Source organism: Schistocerca gregaria, chromosome 1, assembly GCF_023897955.1.
Source record: "Schistocerca gregaria isolate iqSchGreg1 chromosome 1, iqSchGreg1.2, whole genome shotgun sequence".
Classification (NCBI taxonomy): Eukaryota; Metazoa; Arthropoda; class Insecta; order Orthoptera; family Acrididae; genus Schistocerca; species Schistocerca gregaria.
Window position 1 is genome coordinate 240331020 of NC_064920.1, and position 18218 is coordinate 240349237.

Genomic DNA, 18218 nt, shown 5'->3' on the forward strand with positions numbered 1-18218 from the left:
ACAGTTGTAAAGATGACTAAACGAGACACACATAGTCCATTTTTGATTGGACAAGGGATTGGTATAAGTGGGCGAAGATTTCCCGATCTGCTCCATATGAAGTACAGTTTACAACATGTATGATATTTATAGATTGGGTACAGAGTGCTGACAGATACGATATGTAGAAGGATCAACAGTATTTCGTATCTAGTGTGAGCCACAAGAACTGACAAATGGAAGAGCAACAGGAGCGAGATGTGAGGACGACTGAAAAAACTCTTTATGCCCCCAGATGTTCAGACAGACAGTTTTTGTCAGTGGAAAAGTGGAAGACATTGTCGATGCTCCATGAGTAAAGATGGTTGAGACATTGCTGAAGTTGTTGCTCAAGTAAACAGGTCTGTTGAGAGCTGCAGTATATTACAAAGTCATCGATGAAAAGAGGGCCTGAGATGCCTTGTTGGAGACAGTCTATGACAGGTTTAACTGCTGTGGCAAATAGAGCTATGTTTTAGCACAGAGCCCTGCGCCACCCCGTTCTCCTGAATAAAAATGCTCGACAAAGTTGAACCCACATGTGCCTTGAAAACATGGTCTTTTAAATACTCCTGAACGAGATGGGGCCCGTGGCCTCAGAAGCCACATATGTAAAGTGTATGGAGTATGTCCATCCTCCAGCAGGTATCATAAGCCTTCTCCAGATCAAAAAACACAGCTACAGTTGCAATTTCCACAGAAAATTGTTCATAGTGTGGGTAGACAGTGACTAGGCCAACTGCAGAGTGGTGCTTACAAAATCAACAACATGCATTTGTTAGCAAATTCTGAGACTCAAGCTACCATACCAGCTGACCATTGATCATGTCCTCCATTACCTTGCAGACACTGCTGGTGAGGGAAATTGGGCAGTAGTTGGATGGAAGATGTTTGTCCTTACCATGCTTGGGTATGAGGATTACAGTGGCTTCACATCAATGACTGGGAGACGCGCTGTCTGTGCAGATACGATTGTACGTACGAATAAGAAATTGCTTGCCGGCAAGAGAGAGGTGCTGCGATATCTGAATGTGAATGTTGTCCTGTCCTGAATGTGAATATTGTCCAGTCCTTGAGCAGAGGATTGTGAAGAGGTGAGAGTATGTTCGAGTTCCATTATGATAAAAATGGTATTGTAGCATTTGTGATTCTGTCAGGGCAAAGATATCTCCTGTGCCTCCTCCGCTTGCTTCTTGCAGAGCTCAAGATCTCTTCAAAGTATTATGTTTGGCCACAATGACATCGTTCTCTACAGTCAGGCCAGGAATCAGGAGATATACCTTGTTTCCAAAACTCCGACGAAGGTTACCCCCAAACAACAGAAGAGGGAATAAAACAGTTAAAATAATTAGTAAAAGAGATCCAACTAGTTTTTTTGTTATTTCTGATAATGCGAAGACACACTGTGTGTAACTGTTTATAGTGAATACAGTTGTCCTTTGTAGGATGGTGTTCAAAGATACATGTCTCTTCATATGAACCATGTTGCAGCATTCGTCAGTATACCAGGGGACTGGGACACAACGGGGTAGGGAAGAGGTTCAGGGGACAAAACATTCTTTGGCAGTAAGAATAACATTCGTAAGTTACTGTGACTGATCATCATTGCTGTGGAAGTGTTGTTTGTCTAAGGTTACCAGTGAAGAGAACAGTCTTCAATCAGTTTTAGAAAGCTGCCAGTTGGACTTGTGCACAATGGGACATGAGTTTGCAGATGAAATATGCTTTGGAAATGGTTGCACGAGTATGTGACAGAGGTGGTGGGCAAGCTGTGCAGTGCAGAGTGAGAGATCCAGGTAAGAGAAAATGTGTGTAGAATCGGAAAGGAATGTGGGTTGACCAGTGTTGAGAGAAATGAGGGTAAACTGGTTAAGAATATCTGCCAGGAGAGAGCCTCTTGGGCGGGTTCTCAAAGAGCCCCAAATGGGACAGTGGGCACTGTATCAGAATGGGTTGAGTGAGCTGAGGAGTAAGCTGCAGTATATCTGCACTGATGAGGTCAAAGGATGGGGATAAGTAGATATTACAAAAGAGAACAGATATAACTGGAGAGAGAAAGTCAGACACCTACAGCTTGTAGATGGGTGTTCAATGAAATGGTTTTGCTATGGATGTCGTCCCAAACGAGTGTCACAACTCCCCCATGACCTGGAGTTGCTATCTTGGAAGGAGGGCCAAAACACAGTGTGTGAAGTGTAAGAGATCAAAATGGTCTTGAGGGTGTAATTTTGTTTTTTTGGAGGCCTAAACCAGCTAGGAATTGTGATAGAATTAGCAACAGTAAGTCTGCCCTGTGTGAACTGATGATGGAAGCGTTCCATTGAAGATCAGCCATATTAGATGATAAGAGATACACTGATGAGCCAGAATATTATGACCACCAACCTACTATAGATATAAAAATGCCCATGTGGTGGCAGCGTCACCTGGTGAGGAATTAATGCTACTCAGACACACGGACAGTGCATGTAGTACCAGCAGCATGTTGTCCGTTTGTAGCATGGGGAAGGCATGCAATATATCTGAGTTTGACCAGGGCCAGATTGCAATGGCGCAGAGGCTCAGAATGAGCATTTGGAAACTGCATGACTTGTTGGGTGTTCGAGGAGAGGCGAAAACCAAGGTGAAAATGTTCAGGTGTCGTGGGGTTTGGCTGCCATCCCTCAATACATGGCGGACATCACAGGCTGGACAGACTAGTAAAACAGGACAGACAGTGAACTGTGGTGCAATAACATCACACTTTAATGCTGGGCAGAGTACAAATGTGTCTGAACACTCCGTAACAATGGGCCTCTGCAGCCGACAACCCATGCATGTGCCATTGTTAACACAATCACACTGGCAATTACGACTGAAATGGGCACATGAGCATTGGCACTGGATGTTGGCACAGTGGCAAAGCATTATACGGTTGGCAATGGGAGGGCACAAATCCATCATGTTTATCGATAGCACTGGCAATTTTCCACAAGATAATGCATGATGTCCCAAGGCCATAAGTGTGATGGAGTGGTTCAAGGAACACAGCAATGAGTTCCAATTGGTGTGCTAGCCTCCAACTCCCAGATATGAGCCCGATCGAACACATCTGAGATGTGACTGAACATGGCATCAGAGCTCGTCACCCTCCCCCCCCCCCCCTCCCTCCCTCCTACCCGACCCCTCGGAATTTATGGAAACAAGGTGATTTGTGTATGCAGATGTGGTGCCAACTCCCTCCAGCAACATACCAAGGCCTCATAGCTTCAATGCCTTGACATGTTGCACTGTTATCTGTCCCAAAGGTGGGCACAGAGGCTATAAGGTATGTGGTCATAACGGCATTACTGATCAGCGTTTTTCTCTTATAAGAGGCAATTACTTTGTCTGCCGCCAGTGCCAGATCTCGGCTGTGAACTATTTAAGGTTTTGGAGCTGGAGGATCCCATTCCAATATTTCTTCAGAAGTACCAAGAAACTTACTGGGTCATTCAGCTGACTTCAGGGTGCAGAAACAGTTGGTGATTTGCACTGGTGAAATGGAGGACAACCAAACAAAGGTGCTGCACAGTGTCGCTGTTGTAGAGTTGGAGAAGAGGTAGAACGTTTGTCTTTGTTTGACTTTTTAGTACCTTTGCATTTGTCAAACATGGACCCAGATGTTTGATGACTTAAGAGGTATTCCTTTTTAAATTTCTGTTCTTCTGGCTGTGTCACAAGTGACTTCACTAGTATGGGTGAGGGATTTTTGGTGGGATGAGAACTGTAGTGGGCAGAGGTGAGGACATCAACTTAGCACTAGGTGATTTCACAACTGTAGCACTGAACTGGAGGTTGCAGGTCTGCATGGCCATAGTTTTTGTGGGTCATGCGGTAGCAAGAATGGTACTATAACTGCTGGACAAAGGTATGCAAGACTTTCGGCTAACTAAAATTTTGCAACCAACATTGATGAGTATGTTTTCCATCACCAGGATTTCTTTAATGGCTCACTCACTGAGGTGCACATGGCATTCACAGGATGAAGTGGCATAGTTGCCATTGCAAATGATGGATTGGGGGGGAGGAGGAGGTGAGGAATCTCCCTCACGAACGTTCTTGCAATACGTTACACATCTGACTGCGTTTTTACACTGATGATGATGATTTCATAGCCTGCCACAATCTTCAATGAGAGTTCCACTTGATCAAATATTAAGAAAAGGATGCGGGTATGCATGAATTCTGCATCAACCCTCTTCATAACCCGATGGACTGTGGTTACACCCTGATCAGAGAGATAATTTTGTATATCTCTCTGTCATTCAATCAAGGAGCTGAGTGTATAAAATGCCACATGAAGAAGTCAGTGTTCAATGAGGCTCTACACGAACAGGTTATCCGTGGAGGAGTGTAGCTTTAAGTAGTTTTGTGCTTGAAAGGCACTGTGTGTTCTAGAAGCAAAGTTCCACTGTGAAGGCGAGTGCAGGAGTTTAGTGGGACGTCACTGTGTCACAACTTTCTGAATAATGAAGGGGGTGCTGTAGAAAAATTCTGACCTCCTCCTGTGATGACACTGTGAGGTAGCAAGTTCAGCTGGATGGTTTGTCGTGTCCCTGGGCCTCATTCCATTTCCATTTCTTAGACAGAGGCTATATTGATGGAGTTGATGTACTCATCGCAAGTGAATCCCCCATGATTGCCAACATCTGTGATTGCGTGCTCCTTCCTTCTGAGAGCCCCACAGGAAGGAGCAAGTGTGCCTTAGGTGATTGTTCGCACCTCAGGTCACACTTCCCAAACTCCAGACAGAGGGGTACCAATTGGCAATTTGGAAGGCATTGGCTCAGGCAATCACCCCTCCCTGAGCCTAGTCTTTTCCAGGGGGAATGAGCCCCACTTGTTGACCTGGGTGCTGGGAATTATGCATTATGCAGTCACCTTTTATGCATAAAATTTGTGAGCTGGTCTTCAAGAATAGGAAGGAAGAAAGACGAAAATGGAGACCTTAAACATTGAAGTGGAGGAAGGGCAGGAGAAGTGAGATCGAGAAAGGAGAGAAAGATGAAAGTGATACATTCGTAAGTTTTGGTTACCCAATTTTACACAAGACTCTGTCCCCATGGGAGGTGAGAAGACATATATGCAGCACAGAAAAGGAAGTAGTACTGCAAGAGCAGGGGGTCCATGTGTGCCAATCTCATACTCACAAATGAATTGTAGATCCCCAGGGTGGGGGGAGGGGGGGGGGGGGGTTAACATGTGAATATCCATATCCATATACATATCATGGGTGGGTTTGTATATCTTCTCTTCAATGAAGAAACAGATGTGGACAGAGATATAGTTGTTCGTCTGTATTAAGAGTGAAGTGACAAATCTGAAGTCTGAAGGATATTGCGAGAATTAGTGTTGCGTAGTAAAAAAGGCAAGGGAGATTGTGTCAACAGTAATAAATATGAAATTGTGTGGTAAAAGGGTAGAATTTATGTTGAGACAGTGTAGGAAGGGCTTGATGTAGGCCCAATGAGTTCGAGGTGTTTGTTGGCTAGAGTGGCAATCTTTTCCAAAGGAGAACAATAACGTGCTACAATTGAGGATCAAGTGTGCCTCTGCTTGTGGATTTCAAGAAATATACAGTGAGTGAGCTGCTGGGTATGAGAACAGAGATGACTTTTGGTAAGAAGATCTGGTATGGTCCCTAGGATTTGCGTGAGCTTTGGAAGTGATGCTGGACTTATCAAAATGGATCTCTTCAGCAAGGCATGTTTGGGGATGTGACAGATGGTTGAGACTTTTTGCCAAGTAATCTCTGCAGTTCATCACAACAGTGTGGAGCCTCTTTGTCGGTAGGGGGGGAGGGGAGGGGATTGGATCATAGGGTTTTTCGCATACTGCGGATCACCATTCTTACTCTGCCTTGAGATAAAGTATGCGTTATTGGTAATAAACATTAGGAAGAAAGTTGATGTGAGACTGCAAATGCAAATGCCTGGAAGCTAACCGGGAGAAGAATAAGTCAGAGTGGAGGTGGACCACATTTGGATAGAGATGTGAACTGCGGAAGGAAAAGTTTGATGTGGAGTTGTGTCAGTTTTGGTCAGAAGGATAAGGGGGAGGAGACTAGGTCTGTAGTCAGTCCAAAATAGTTTAACTTTTGTGTGCAAGGGGATATTTTATATTCTACTGACATTTCTAAGGGATTAAGTTTTTTGGAGAATGGATTTCAATGGCACTCTGGGTGTCATGCTGGGGGGTCTTTGTGGGGATGCCTTATCATATATCTCAGCAAGCCATGGACTGTACACTATCATGGACTCATGGTGGGGTTTTCTGGGGGCGTAGTAGTTTTGAAAAGTAGTGTTATTCCAAAGTGAGAGTAGAAGAACAGTTGACTGCTTGTAACTACAGAATATAAAGCAGCAAGCATGTATTTCTGTTTAGCATTACCTACCAAATCCCTGGATTGACTTCAACCAAATTTAGCAGACAGACAGCAGTTTTCACACAAGTATTAGCACTATGAGAGTTAGAACCTCCTAGCCCCCACAGGAGTGAAGATGGTTGGGGAAGGTTGACAGGTATACAGGAGAGGGTGGGCATAGAGAAATGGGGTGGAGTGGATGGACAGAAGATGAAGAAGGAGATGGACAGAGAGAAAGGTTGGAGAATGTGATGGCAGAGACAGAGCAGGAGGATGTGGACAGAGACAGAGAAGGAGGTGGATAGAACTGGGAGGAGGAGGATAAGAACAGAGAGAGAGGGGGGGAGGGGGAAAAGATGTGCTGTGCAGGGAGTATTGGCATGCCTTACAAGCAGACTGGTATGGCTTAATGGGGGGATGGAGTGCAGAGGAAGGAGGTGGACAGATAGGTGGAAGGAAGGTGATGGACAAGGAGAGCGGGTAGTTTAAGAGGGGAGAGGGGAAGATGGATAAAGAGAGGGACAGGAGGATATGGGCAGAGGGAAGGGGGAGGAAGGAATGGGTAGAGAGAGGAGGTGGAGGGGATAGACAAAGAAGAGGGAGTGGGAGGAGGTAGAGAGAGGAGGAGGTAGAGAAAGAGATAGATAGATAGATAGATAGACAGAGAGAGAGAGAGAGAGAGAGAGAGAGAGAGAGAGAGAAAGGAGGAGATGCACACAACATATGTGTCGAATGCATTTGGGAGCGTAGCTCCTGGGAAATTCACAGAAGCTCACGTGTGTGTGTGTGTGTATGTGTGTGTTTAGATGCACACACGCATGTGAGCGCACTTACACACACACACACACACACACACACACACACACACACACACACTTTTAAGCTTCTTTGAATGGAACTGTCAAATTGGTTGAGTTGATTTACATAGAAGTAAACACGTTCATAGCAAATTATCATTAATAAACATTACAATTAATTGTAATGGAAAAATTCTGTATTCTGTGTATTATAAAGTAATTAAACTACGTCAAGTGATTTAAACCTGCAACAAAATTAGATATATCAGTTGCTACGTTTATTAAGTACTCTTGAAAATGACTGATTCAAACTGGCTAACAGTGGTGTCGTATTCAAATAATATACAAGGTCAACAGAAATTGTCCTTTATATCAATATTTGGTGGTTGTACCTGAAACTCTAGGTCAAAATTTAAAAATTTCCTGAACTCTTTTTTGTGGCATGTTAAAATAAGTTTTGCTTTATTGGTGCTCTAAAATAGCTTTAAGCTGTCACATCACTTATCACTGACAATCTAAAATTCAGTTAGAACTAAAAACAAGATAAATTTGAAAGGGATTCTTGAAGAAATAAATTTTAGTTTCAAGAGTTTGTATTACTCTGTGATCCTGGAGACTGTTTTTTTACTGAGACTCATATTTTATATATTTTATGTCTCTTTTAATTCTTACAGAAGATATTTCTGGTCTCTAAAAGTCTTTATGCTCGATCAATTTTTCTTTAGAACAGGTTTCTGCTACCTACTCTTCTGCTCTTGTGGAAAAATATCTCATCCCACAGCATCAGCTATTTAATAGACATTATTCCCTTGTAACTTCCATGAATACGAAAATCTGTACTCTTCATGTGATAGGAAATTTCTGGCAAAATGTAACTAATTTGGGAGTAAGGGAGACTACTCACCAAATAACAGATGCTGAAAATATAATGTCAGGATAGGAGATTATGCTGGACTTCTAGGATGATATTACAATGGTAGAGCTTGTAAGTGGAGGAGTAAGAGTGTTGCCCAATTCACCCATCCAGTACATCCTATTCTAGGCCTCCAAAAGCTGATCCTATTCCATTAGAGGCGGGGCAAATGTGAAAGCAATCGTGCCATATACCAGATCTGCTGAAATTTCTCCATAACATTTTATATGGGCATGGCAACGAACTAACTGTCCGCCAGAATGAACGGCCACCACCAAATTGTGGCTAAGGGCAGAGCTGACTGTCCACTGATGGAACATGCTGCTGCTGAGCACAACATGGTAGAGTTAAATGTCTGCTTCACAGCCTGTGCCATCTGGATCCTTCCCTTGAATGCCAGCTATTCTGAACTACACACATGGCACTTCTCCTCCACTCTCAGCTATCTTTCCTCAACCCCTCCACCTACTCCCCACCTCTTCCTCCCTCTACCCATCCCACACATCACAACCTCTCATCCCAGCCCACCTGCTGAGCTGCAGTCTGTGTTCATCAGCCCCAATGTAGCTGCACAGAAGTGTGTGTGTGTGTGTGGGGGGGGGGGGGGGGGGGGGAGGTGTGCACAAACATGTACATGTGCTCTAGCTCATTAAAGAATTTGTCTGAACATTAGCAAAGCTTGCCCTCTGGCTATAGCCTCTTTACACTACATTTGGTTGTTAGACAAAGGGAGTAGTGTTCAGACCCAATCTAGTTACCGTGACTTAACTTTTCAGTGATTTCTGTAAATAACATGGTGTGTGATGAGACAGTTCTCTCAAAAAAGTGACAGTTAATTTCCTTCAGCATATTTTTTTCCAATATGAGCTACTATTTTGTCTCTAATGAAACAAACAGGTGTCACGCTAACATACCCTACAGTCAGTTGCACTGTGTTCTGATTTCCATTGTCAGATATCTTTGCTTGAGTTTATTAATTTTTTTCATGCTTTTTCTCATTATTACTTCATTGTGTCTCCTTTGCTTAATGACACACAAGAGAATTGCCGCTTCTCAAGAGTATTCATACATGGATATGGAACCATATATAGCAGGCCTGGCAAAGTGTGGCTTATAAGCCATCCCCCCCCCCTTCCCTCCCTCTCCAGGGAGTGCTGCTCCCTCCAATTCAGTATCAGCAATGCCCGCACTGCTCCTGTATTTCTGTAACTGTCTCTGCTGAGATCTTATTGTTCACTTGTTTGCATACACTATATGAAGATTTACTTGCTTTAATTCCTTTGTTCAGAACAAGAAATTTGGATATTTTTAATGCTGTTAAAAAGTGTGATGACAAAACTGATGGTTTTCAAAAAAGGTCAGCAATTTATACTGAATCAGCACCTGCTATGTTTGGTAGGGAAAATGACTTTGTTTGCCAATTAAGAAAAATGGAATAAATGCTTTATATCTTATGAAACACTGTGTAGGAAAGTGTCAGAATTCTGTCTGCTATGACAGATCACATCATAACTAATGAGGAAGTATTGAATAGGATTGGGGAAAAGAGAAGTTTGTGGCACAACTTGACTAGAAGAAGGGATCGGTTGGTAGGACATGTTCTGAGGAATCAAGGGATCATCAGTTTAGTATTGGAGGGCAGCGTGGAGGGTAAAAATCATAGAGGGAGACCAAGAGATGAATACACTACGCAGATTCAGAAGGATGTAGGTTGCAGTAGGTACTGGGAGATGAAGAAGCTTGCACAGGATAGAGTAGCATGGAGAGCTGCATCAGGACTGAAGAGCACAGCGACAACATGACAGATGTAAGGAAAATTATGAATATAGTATGTGGAACTCTATCACTGCCTCAGTGAAAATTTAACAATTTTTGTAAAATGTTGATATGGAGTATGGAGATACACTTCTTCATTCTGAAATTCATTGCCTGACAGCACAAAAACAGTTAGCTACTTCGTTTTTAATTTATTTTGTTAAAGGAACTAAAAATGGATTTTACAGAAGTTGAAAATAAACTGAGGGCTCTTTTTTCAGAATTAGCATTTCTCACAGAATTTAAGGAGATGGGACTTGGATACACCGAAAGAACCAGATGCTGTAGAGAGTTTCAGAGAGAGAGACATAGGGAACAACAGACATGAACAGGGGAAAGTGATGCAGTAGAAGAAGGATGGGTAGCTTTGAGAGGTAAAATAGTGAGGCAGCAAATGTTCAAATAACTAAACAGATGAGGGGTAGTAGAAATTCTTAGGAAACAGAAGATATATTGAAATTAATTGATGAAAGTAGAAAATATAAAATTGAAGCAAGTGGAAAGGAACACAAATGTCTCCAAAACGAGATTGACAGGAAGTGCAAAATGGCTAAGCAGGGATGGCTAGAAGACAGACGGAAATATGTAGAGGCATAAATCAGTATGAGTAAGGTAGATACTGCCTACAGGAAAATTAGAGACACCTTTTGGAGAAAATAGAACCACTTGTATGAATATCAAGAGCTCAGATGGAAAACCAGTTCTAAGCAAAGAAGGAAAAGCGGAAAGGTGGAAGGAATATATAGAGGGTCTATACACGGGCGATGTACTTGAGGGCAATATTATGGAAATGCAAGAGGACAGAGATGGGAGATATGATACTGCGTGAAGAATTTGACAGAGCACTGAAAGACCTAAGTTGAGACAAGGCCCTGGGAGTAAGACAACATTACATTAGAGCTATTGACAGCCCTAGGAGAGCCACCCCTGATATAACTCTACCATCTGGCGAGCAAGATGTGCGAGAGAAGTGAAACACCCTCAGACTTCAAGAAGAATATAATAATTCCAATCCCAAAGAAAACAGGTGTTGACAGGTGTGAAAATTACTGGGAACTATGAGTTTAATAAGTCATGGTTGCAAAATACTAACATGAATTCTTTAAAGGCGTATGGAAAAACTGATAGAAGTCAACCTCAGGGAAGATCAGTTAGGATTCTGTAGAAATGTTGGAACACGCAAGGCAAAACTGACCCTACGATTTATCTTAGAAGGTAGGTTCAGGAAAGGCAAACCTACTTTTCTAGCATTCATAGCCTTAGAGAAAGCTTTTGACAATGTTGAATGGAATACTCTCTCTCTATTTCTGAAGGTGGCAGGGGTAAAATACAGGGAGCGAAGAGCAGTAAAGGAAACAAAAAGAAAAAATGTGGAGTAAGAATTAAAATCCATGGAAAAGAAATAAAAACTTTGAGGTTTGCCGAAGACATTTTAATTCTGTCAGAGACAGCAAAGGAACTGTAGGAGCAGCTGAACAGAATGGACAGTGCTTCAAAGAGGGATATAAGCTGAATATTAACAAAAGCAAAACGAGGATAATGGAATGTAGTCAGATCGAATGAGGTGATGCTGAGGGAATTAGATTAGGAAATAAAACACAAAGTAGTAAATGAGTTTTGCTAATTGGGAAGCAAAATAACTGATGACTGTCAAAGTGGGGAGGATATAAAATGTAGACTGACTGTGGCAAGGAAAGTGTTTCTGAAGAAGAGAAATTTGTTAACATAATATAGATTTATCAGGAAGTCTTTTCTGAAAGTATTTATAAGGAATGTAGCCATGTATGTAAGTGAAACATGGACGATAACTAGTTTAGACAAGAAGAGAATAGAAGCTTTTGAAATATGGAAGAATGCTGAAGATTAGATGGGTAGATCACGTAACTAATGAGGAGGTACTGAAAAGAATTGGGGAGAAGAGGAATTTGTGGCACAACTTGACTAGAAGAATGGATCGGTTGGACGGACACGTTCTGAGGCATCAAGGGATCACTAATTTAGTACTGGAGGAGGATGGAGGGTAAAAATACTACAGCGACACCAAGAGATGAATACACTACGCAGATTCAGAAGTATTGCAGTAGTTATTCGGGGATGAATAGGCTTGCACAGGACAGAGTAGCATGGAGAGCTGCATCAAACCAGTCTCTGGACTGAAGACCACAACAACAACACAGATTTTACAGATCACTTGACCAATTTGAATTTATATTTGCAAGGACAGGAATGCTCCATTTCTGATACGTTAATGGATGTTAATAGATTCCAGTATAAACTTAATAGTGTTTAAATTGCAACAAAATGATGAAAATGTTTCTCATTTACCACATTACTATGAACTGAAACAAGAATGCAAGAAATTAGACTTTCCAAGACTCGCTTCCATTATTGATGAAGTGTCCAATAGGTTCACAGCCATTTTAAAGATTTGAAACCTCTGAAATCAGATGCCAGTTTCTTTAATAATGGAATGAAAATTAGTCTTGGAAGTGTCAAAAGTGATCTTCAAGAAAAAGTGATCTTCAAGAAAAAGCATGCAATTTACAAAATGATCCATTCATGCTATCTAGAACTGAAAGAGATGCTACAAGATCATTACTCAAAAAATGCTAACTTCACTGTTAAAATAAAGCCATTTTTAGAGCAACATGCATTCGTGAAATTATATTAAATTTCCTCAGCTTAGTGCTGTGAGCAATGAGCCATTGGAACATTAACTTTGCTTTGCTACAATGCGAACTTATACTGATGCTGAGGGACTTGTCACGACCAAATTACATAAAATTACCATATGTATTTAAATATTTCATTAATATATGCAATAATTTGACACACACAATTAAATGAAAATCAAAGTTTAATAGTTTAAGTCTTCACATATAGGAAGTATACAATGCATGACAACTGACAATCATACTGCAATTGGTCAGAAGGGCATTGGCAGGGCTGTGTCATCATTGCACAAGTCTAACTGGAGGGAAAAGGTTTGCAAGCCACGCCTTGCAAGGTGTAATACTCACAGGCGATGCCAGTGTATCTAAGTCATCTGTTTCTGGTTTGAAATCTGTTTTCTTCTGTTCATTCTGGAGGTACAATTTTACTCCACCAACAATTGCATTAATTGATCTTTCAAAGAAAAAAAGGAAATATGAATAAACAACTGATGATCATTAAAACACTGCAGCATGTAAATAATTCTGTGCATAAAGCATTTACAAACCTGTCTAAACCCGTATCCAGTTTCAGTTCTGTCTGTTCCAAAATATACTTCTTTTTCTGCAAACATTCGCCATGTTTAGGGGTGGACCTAGAGGAAATAAAACTCAATAGTTCTGTTAATTCAGTACATTTTAAGGAGATTATGTGAGAAAACCAACATACATAGAGCTAGCAGATTCCTATACCACATTTAAAATGCAAAACTCCAGGGAATGAGGAAATCTATGTAAACTTTGGAACTGAAACAAATGAGAAATTTCCATCCAGGTGAAGAGCTAGATTCTTTAGATTTTATCCAGAAACTGTGAATACAAAGAAGAAGAAAAAAAACAATTATATTCATTTAACATTAGTATGATTATATTACGTGTAGTTCAGGTTTTCACATCACATATTTCTTTTGTGAACGACACTGGTTCTTAGAAATCTTAGACAGTTTAAAATCTCTAAAATGTGGAGATTTTTGCTACAAGAGGTTTACAGTGCGCATGACAAATTACCAGCAATGAAGATGTGAAATCTATTCATTAGATGAAAACCACACCACTAACTAGACTATTTACAAATCTGTAAGAACATACTGCATTATATGTTCGACACAACCACTTCACAAGAATCTCATAAAACATGCTGTTATAACACCACATAGCTGTCAAGAAATTTTCAGTAGTAGAGGGTAAGCGAGAGGAACACTCTTAAGGATACAAATAAAAGCTGAGCTGCAATGCTTCAGTTCCTATGTGTATGCTCATGTATTGCTTAGGGTTTCCGTTACAAGTGATTTAATTTTATTAACTCAGTTGTCTGCAATAGACTCTGTATGTTTCTCTTTTGTATTCATGAACCTGCAGCAGAAACATTCAGACTCTAAGGAAGAGACAGTGCTTCACTAAAAGTCATACTGTACCAGCCAGCAGACTATGGGCCAACCAACTGACATGAAGACACACATGATTCCCTACTTGTCAAGTTCACACTAAACATTATTCTCCAAAGATTAATTTCCTAACTGTTCATCTTTTTTCAATAATGATTTTCATTACTGATACTAATTACCCTATAAGCATTTAGTGCTTCAGTTCCAAAGTAGAGAATCATGCCTGCTGGTGTAGCGGTAAATCACATGCCTGGAAACCGAGGGGTTGTGGGACTGAATACCAGTCAGACCACAGGAATTTTAAGTCTGCCTTTACTCTCATCCTTCGGCCCTGGTGGGAGTCACCAGGAAGGCTGTGTGGTTCAGATTCCACGTTCAACTGTAGCTTCTGCTTCCCAGGTTCGATAACTAGGTATGGTTAGAGACACACAAGACTCTGAAGTGAAACTGAACAGAAAGTCTTTCACTCCACCATGGAATCTCACAAAATGAAATGATGATTGTACAGAAATTAAAATCAGGAAGAATAAGAGATGGGCAACAACCATCACCGAGAGAGAGAGAGAGAGAGAGAGAGAGAGAGAGAGAGAGAGAGAGAGAGAGAGAGCGGCACAAGGAAATTATCCGAATGGGACGGAAATCTATAGATATCTACATCCATACTCCACAAGCCACCCGATGGTGTGTGGCGGAGGGTACCCTGAGTACCTCTATCAGTTCTCCCTTCTATTCCAGTCCCATATTGTTCATGGAAAGAGGGATTGTCGCATGCTTCTGTGTGGGCTCTAATCTCTCTGATTTTATCCTCATGGTCTCTTCATGAGATATACGTAGGAGGGAGCAATATACTGCTTGACTCTTCGGTGAAGGTATGTTCTCAAAACTTTAACAAAAGCCCGTAACGAGCTACTGAGCGTCTGTCCTGCAGAGTCTTCCACTGGAGTTTATCTATCATCTCCGTAACGCTTTTGCGATTACTATATGATCCTGTAACGAAGCGCGCTGCTCTCCATTGGATCTTCTCTATCTCTTCTATCAACCCTATCTGGTATGGATCCCACACTGCTGAGCAATATTCAAGCAGTGGGCGAACAAGCATACTGTAACCTACTTCCTATGTTTTCGGATTGCATTTCCTTAGGATTCTTCCAACGAATCTCAGTCTGGCATCTGCTTTACCGACGATCAACTTTATATGATCATTCCATTTTAAACCACTCCTAATGCATACTCCCAGATAATTTATGGAATTAACTGCTTCCAGTTGCTGACCTGCTATTTTGCAGCTAAACGATAAGGGATCTATCTTTCTATGTATTTGTAGCACATTACACTTGTCTACATTGAGATTCAATTACCATTCCCTGCACCATGCGTCAATTCGCTGCAGATCCTCCTGCATTTCAGTACAATTTGCCATTGTTACAACCTCTCGATGCACCACAGCATCATCTGCAAAAAGCCTCAGTGAACTTCCAATGTCATCCACAAGGTCATTTATGTATACTGTGAATAGCAATGGTCCTATGACACTCCCCTGTGGCACACCTGAAATCACTCTTACTTCGAATGACTTCTCTCCATTGAGAATGACATACTGCGTTCTAATATCTAGGAACTCTTCAACCCAATCACACAATTGGTCTGATAGTCCATATGCTCTTACTTTGTTCATTAAACGACTGTGGAGAACTGTATCGAATGCCTTGCGGAAGTCAAGAAACATGACATCTACCTGTGAACCCGTGTCTATGGCCCTCTGAGTCTCGTGGACGAATAGTGCGAGCTGGGTTTCACACGATCATCTTTTTCGAAACCCATGCTGATTAATACAGAGTAGATTTTTAGTTTCCAGAAAAGTCATTATACTCAAACATAATACGTGTTCCAAAATTCTGCAACTGAGCGACGTTAGAGACATAGGTCTACAGTTCTGCACATCTGTTCGACGTCCCTTCTTGAAAATGGGGATGACCTGTGCCCTTTTCCAATCCTTTGGAACGCTACGCTCTTCTAGAAACCTACGGTACATCGCAACAAGGGAAGCAAGTTCCTTCGCGTACTCTGTGTAAAATCGAACTGGTGTCCCATCAGGTCCAGCGGCCTTTCCTCTTTTGAGCGATTTTAGTTGTTTCTCTATCCCTCTGTTGTCTATTTCGATATCTACCATTTTGTCATCTGTACGACAATCTAGAGAAGGAACTACAGTGCAGTCTTCCTCTGTGAAACAGCTTTGGAAAACGACATTTAGTATTTCGGCCTTTAGTCTGTCATCCTCTGTTTCAGTACCATTTTGGTTACAGAGTGTCTCGACATTTTGTTTTGATCCACCTACTGTTTTGAAATAAGACCAAAATTTCTTAGGATTTTCGGCCATCTCAGTACATAGAATTTTACTTTCGAATTCATTGAACGCCTCTCCCATAGCCCTCCTCACACTAAATTTCGCTTCGCGTAATTTTTGTTTGTCTGCAAGGCTTTGGCTATGTTTATGTTTGCTGTGAAGTTCCCTTTGCTTCCGCAGCAGTTTTCTAACTCGGTTGTTGCACCACGGTGGCTCTTTTACATCTCTTATGATCTTGCTTTGCACATACTCATCTAACAAATATTGTACGATGGTTTTGAACTTTTTCCACTGATTCTCAGCACTATCTGTACTTGAGACAAAACTTTTGTGTTGAGCCATCAGGTACTCTGTAATCTGCTTTTTGTCACTTTTGCTAAACAGAAAAATCTTCCTACCTTTTTCAATGTTTCTATTTACGGCTGAAATCATCGATGCCGTAACCGCTTCATGATAGCTGATTCCCTGTTCTGCGTTAACTGTTACAAATAGTTCGGGTCTGTTTGTCACCAGAAGGTGTAATATGTTATCGCCACGAGTCGGTTTTCTGTTTAACTGCTCAAGGTAGTTTTCAGATAAAGCACTTACAAAAATTTCACTGGATTCTTTGTCCCTGCCACCCGTTATGAACGTTTGAGTCTCCCAGTCTATATCCGGCAAATTAAAATCTCCACCCAGATCTATAACATGGTGGGGAAATTTACTCGAAATATTTTCCAAATTATCCTTCAGGTGCTCAGCCACAACAGCTGCTGAGCCAGGGGGCCTATAGAGACATCCAATTACCATGTCTGAGCCTGCTTTAACTGTGACCCTCACCCAAATTATTTCACATTTTAGATCTCTGTCAATTTCCTTGGATACTATTGCACTTCTTATCACTATAAACACGCCTCCCCCTACACTGTCCAGCCTGTCTCTGCGGTATACATTCCAATCTCAGTTTAGGATTTCATTACTGTTTACGTCTGGTTTCAGGCAACTTTCTGTCCCTAGTACTATATGGGCGTTGTGGCCGTTTATTAATGAGAGCAGTTCTGGGACCTTTCTATAGACGCTCCTGCAATTTACTATTAGCACATTAATATTGTTATTCCCTGTTGCATTTTGCCTACTCCTACCTTGCCACATCTCAGGAGGCGTCTTGTCGGGCCTAGGGAGGGAATTCTCTAACCTAAAAAAAACCCACGTGCACTCCACACGCACTCCGCTACCCTTGTAGCCGCTCCCGGTGTGTAGTGCATGGTTGACCTATTCAGGAGGACCCTACATTTCTCCACCCAATAGCGGAGGTCGAGAAATTTGCACCCCAGATCTCTGCACAATCGTGTGAACCTCTGGTTTAAGCCTTTCACTCGGCTCCAAACCAGAGGACCGCAATCGGTTCTGGGAACGATACTACAAATAGTTAGCTCTGATTCCACCCTGCGAGCGAGGCTTTCCGCCTCCACCAATTCCATCAACCGCCTGTACGAACTGAGGATGACCTCTGAACCCAGACGGCAGGAGTCATTGGTGCCGACATGAGCAACAATTTGCAGTCGGGTGCACCCAGTGCTCTCTATCGCTGCCGGTAGGGCCGCCTCCACATCTGGGATGAGACCCCCCCGACTAGCAGACAGCGTGAACACTGGCCTTTTTCCCCGACTTTTCCGCTATTTCGCTAAGGGGCTCCATCACCCGCCTAACGTTGGAGCTCTCAATAACTAATAAACCCCTCCCTCCGTGTGCCTGCTTGAACCTTGCTGAAGGAGCAGCCGCATGTCCACTCCCAGGCAGAGCGGGCGATGCCACACTGACTGCCTCCACATTTATCCTCCGCCGCGAACGCCGCTGAACCCACCACTCCC

At 42.1% G+C, this 18218-nt stretch overlaps 1 protein-coding gene across 1 annotated transcript in view; it reads right to left on the reverse strand.

Annotated features, from left to right (window-relative positions):
• Positions 1-18218, reverse strand: part of LOC126338700 (exocyst complex component 5) — a 113294-nt gene that overhangs the window by 12936 nt on the left and 82140 nt on the right. Inside the window, exons 13-14 of the mRNA XM_050001575.1 lie at positions 13149-13235; positions 12949-13054 (exon numbers count right to left, since the gene is read on the reverse strand). Coding sequence (XP_049857532.1) covers positions 12949-13054; positions 13149-13235 — 193 coding nt within the window. The remainder of the gene's footprint in view (positions 1-12948; positions 13055-13148; positions 13236-18218) is intronic.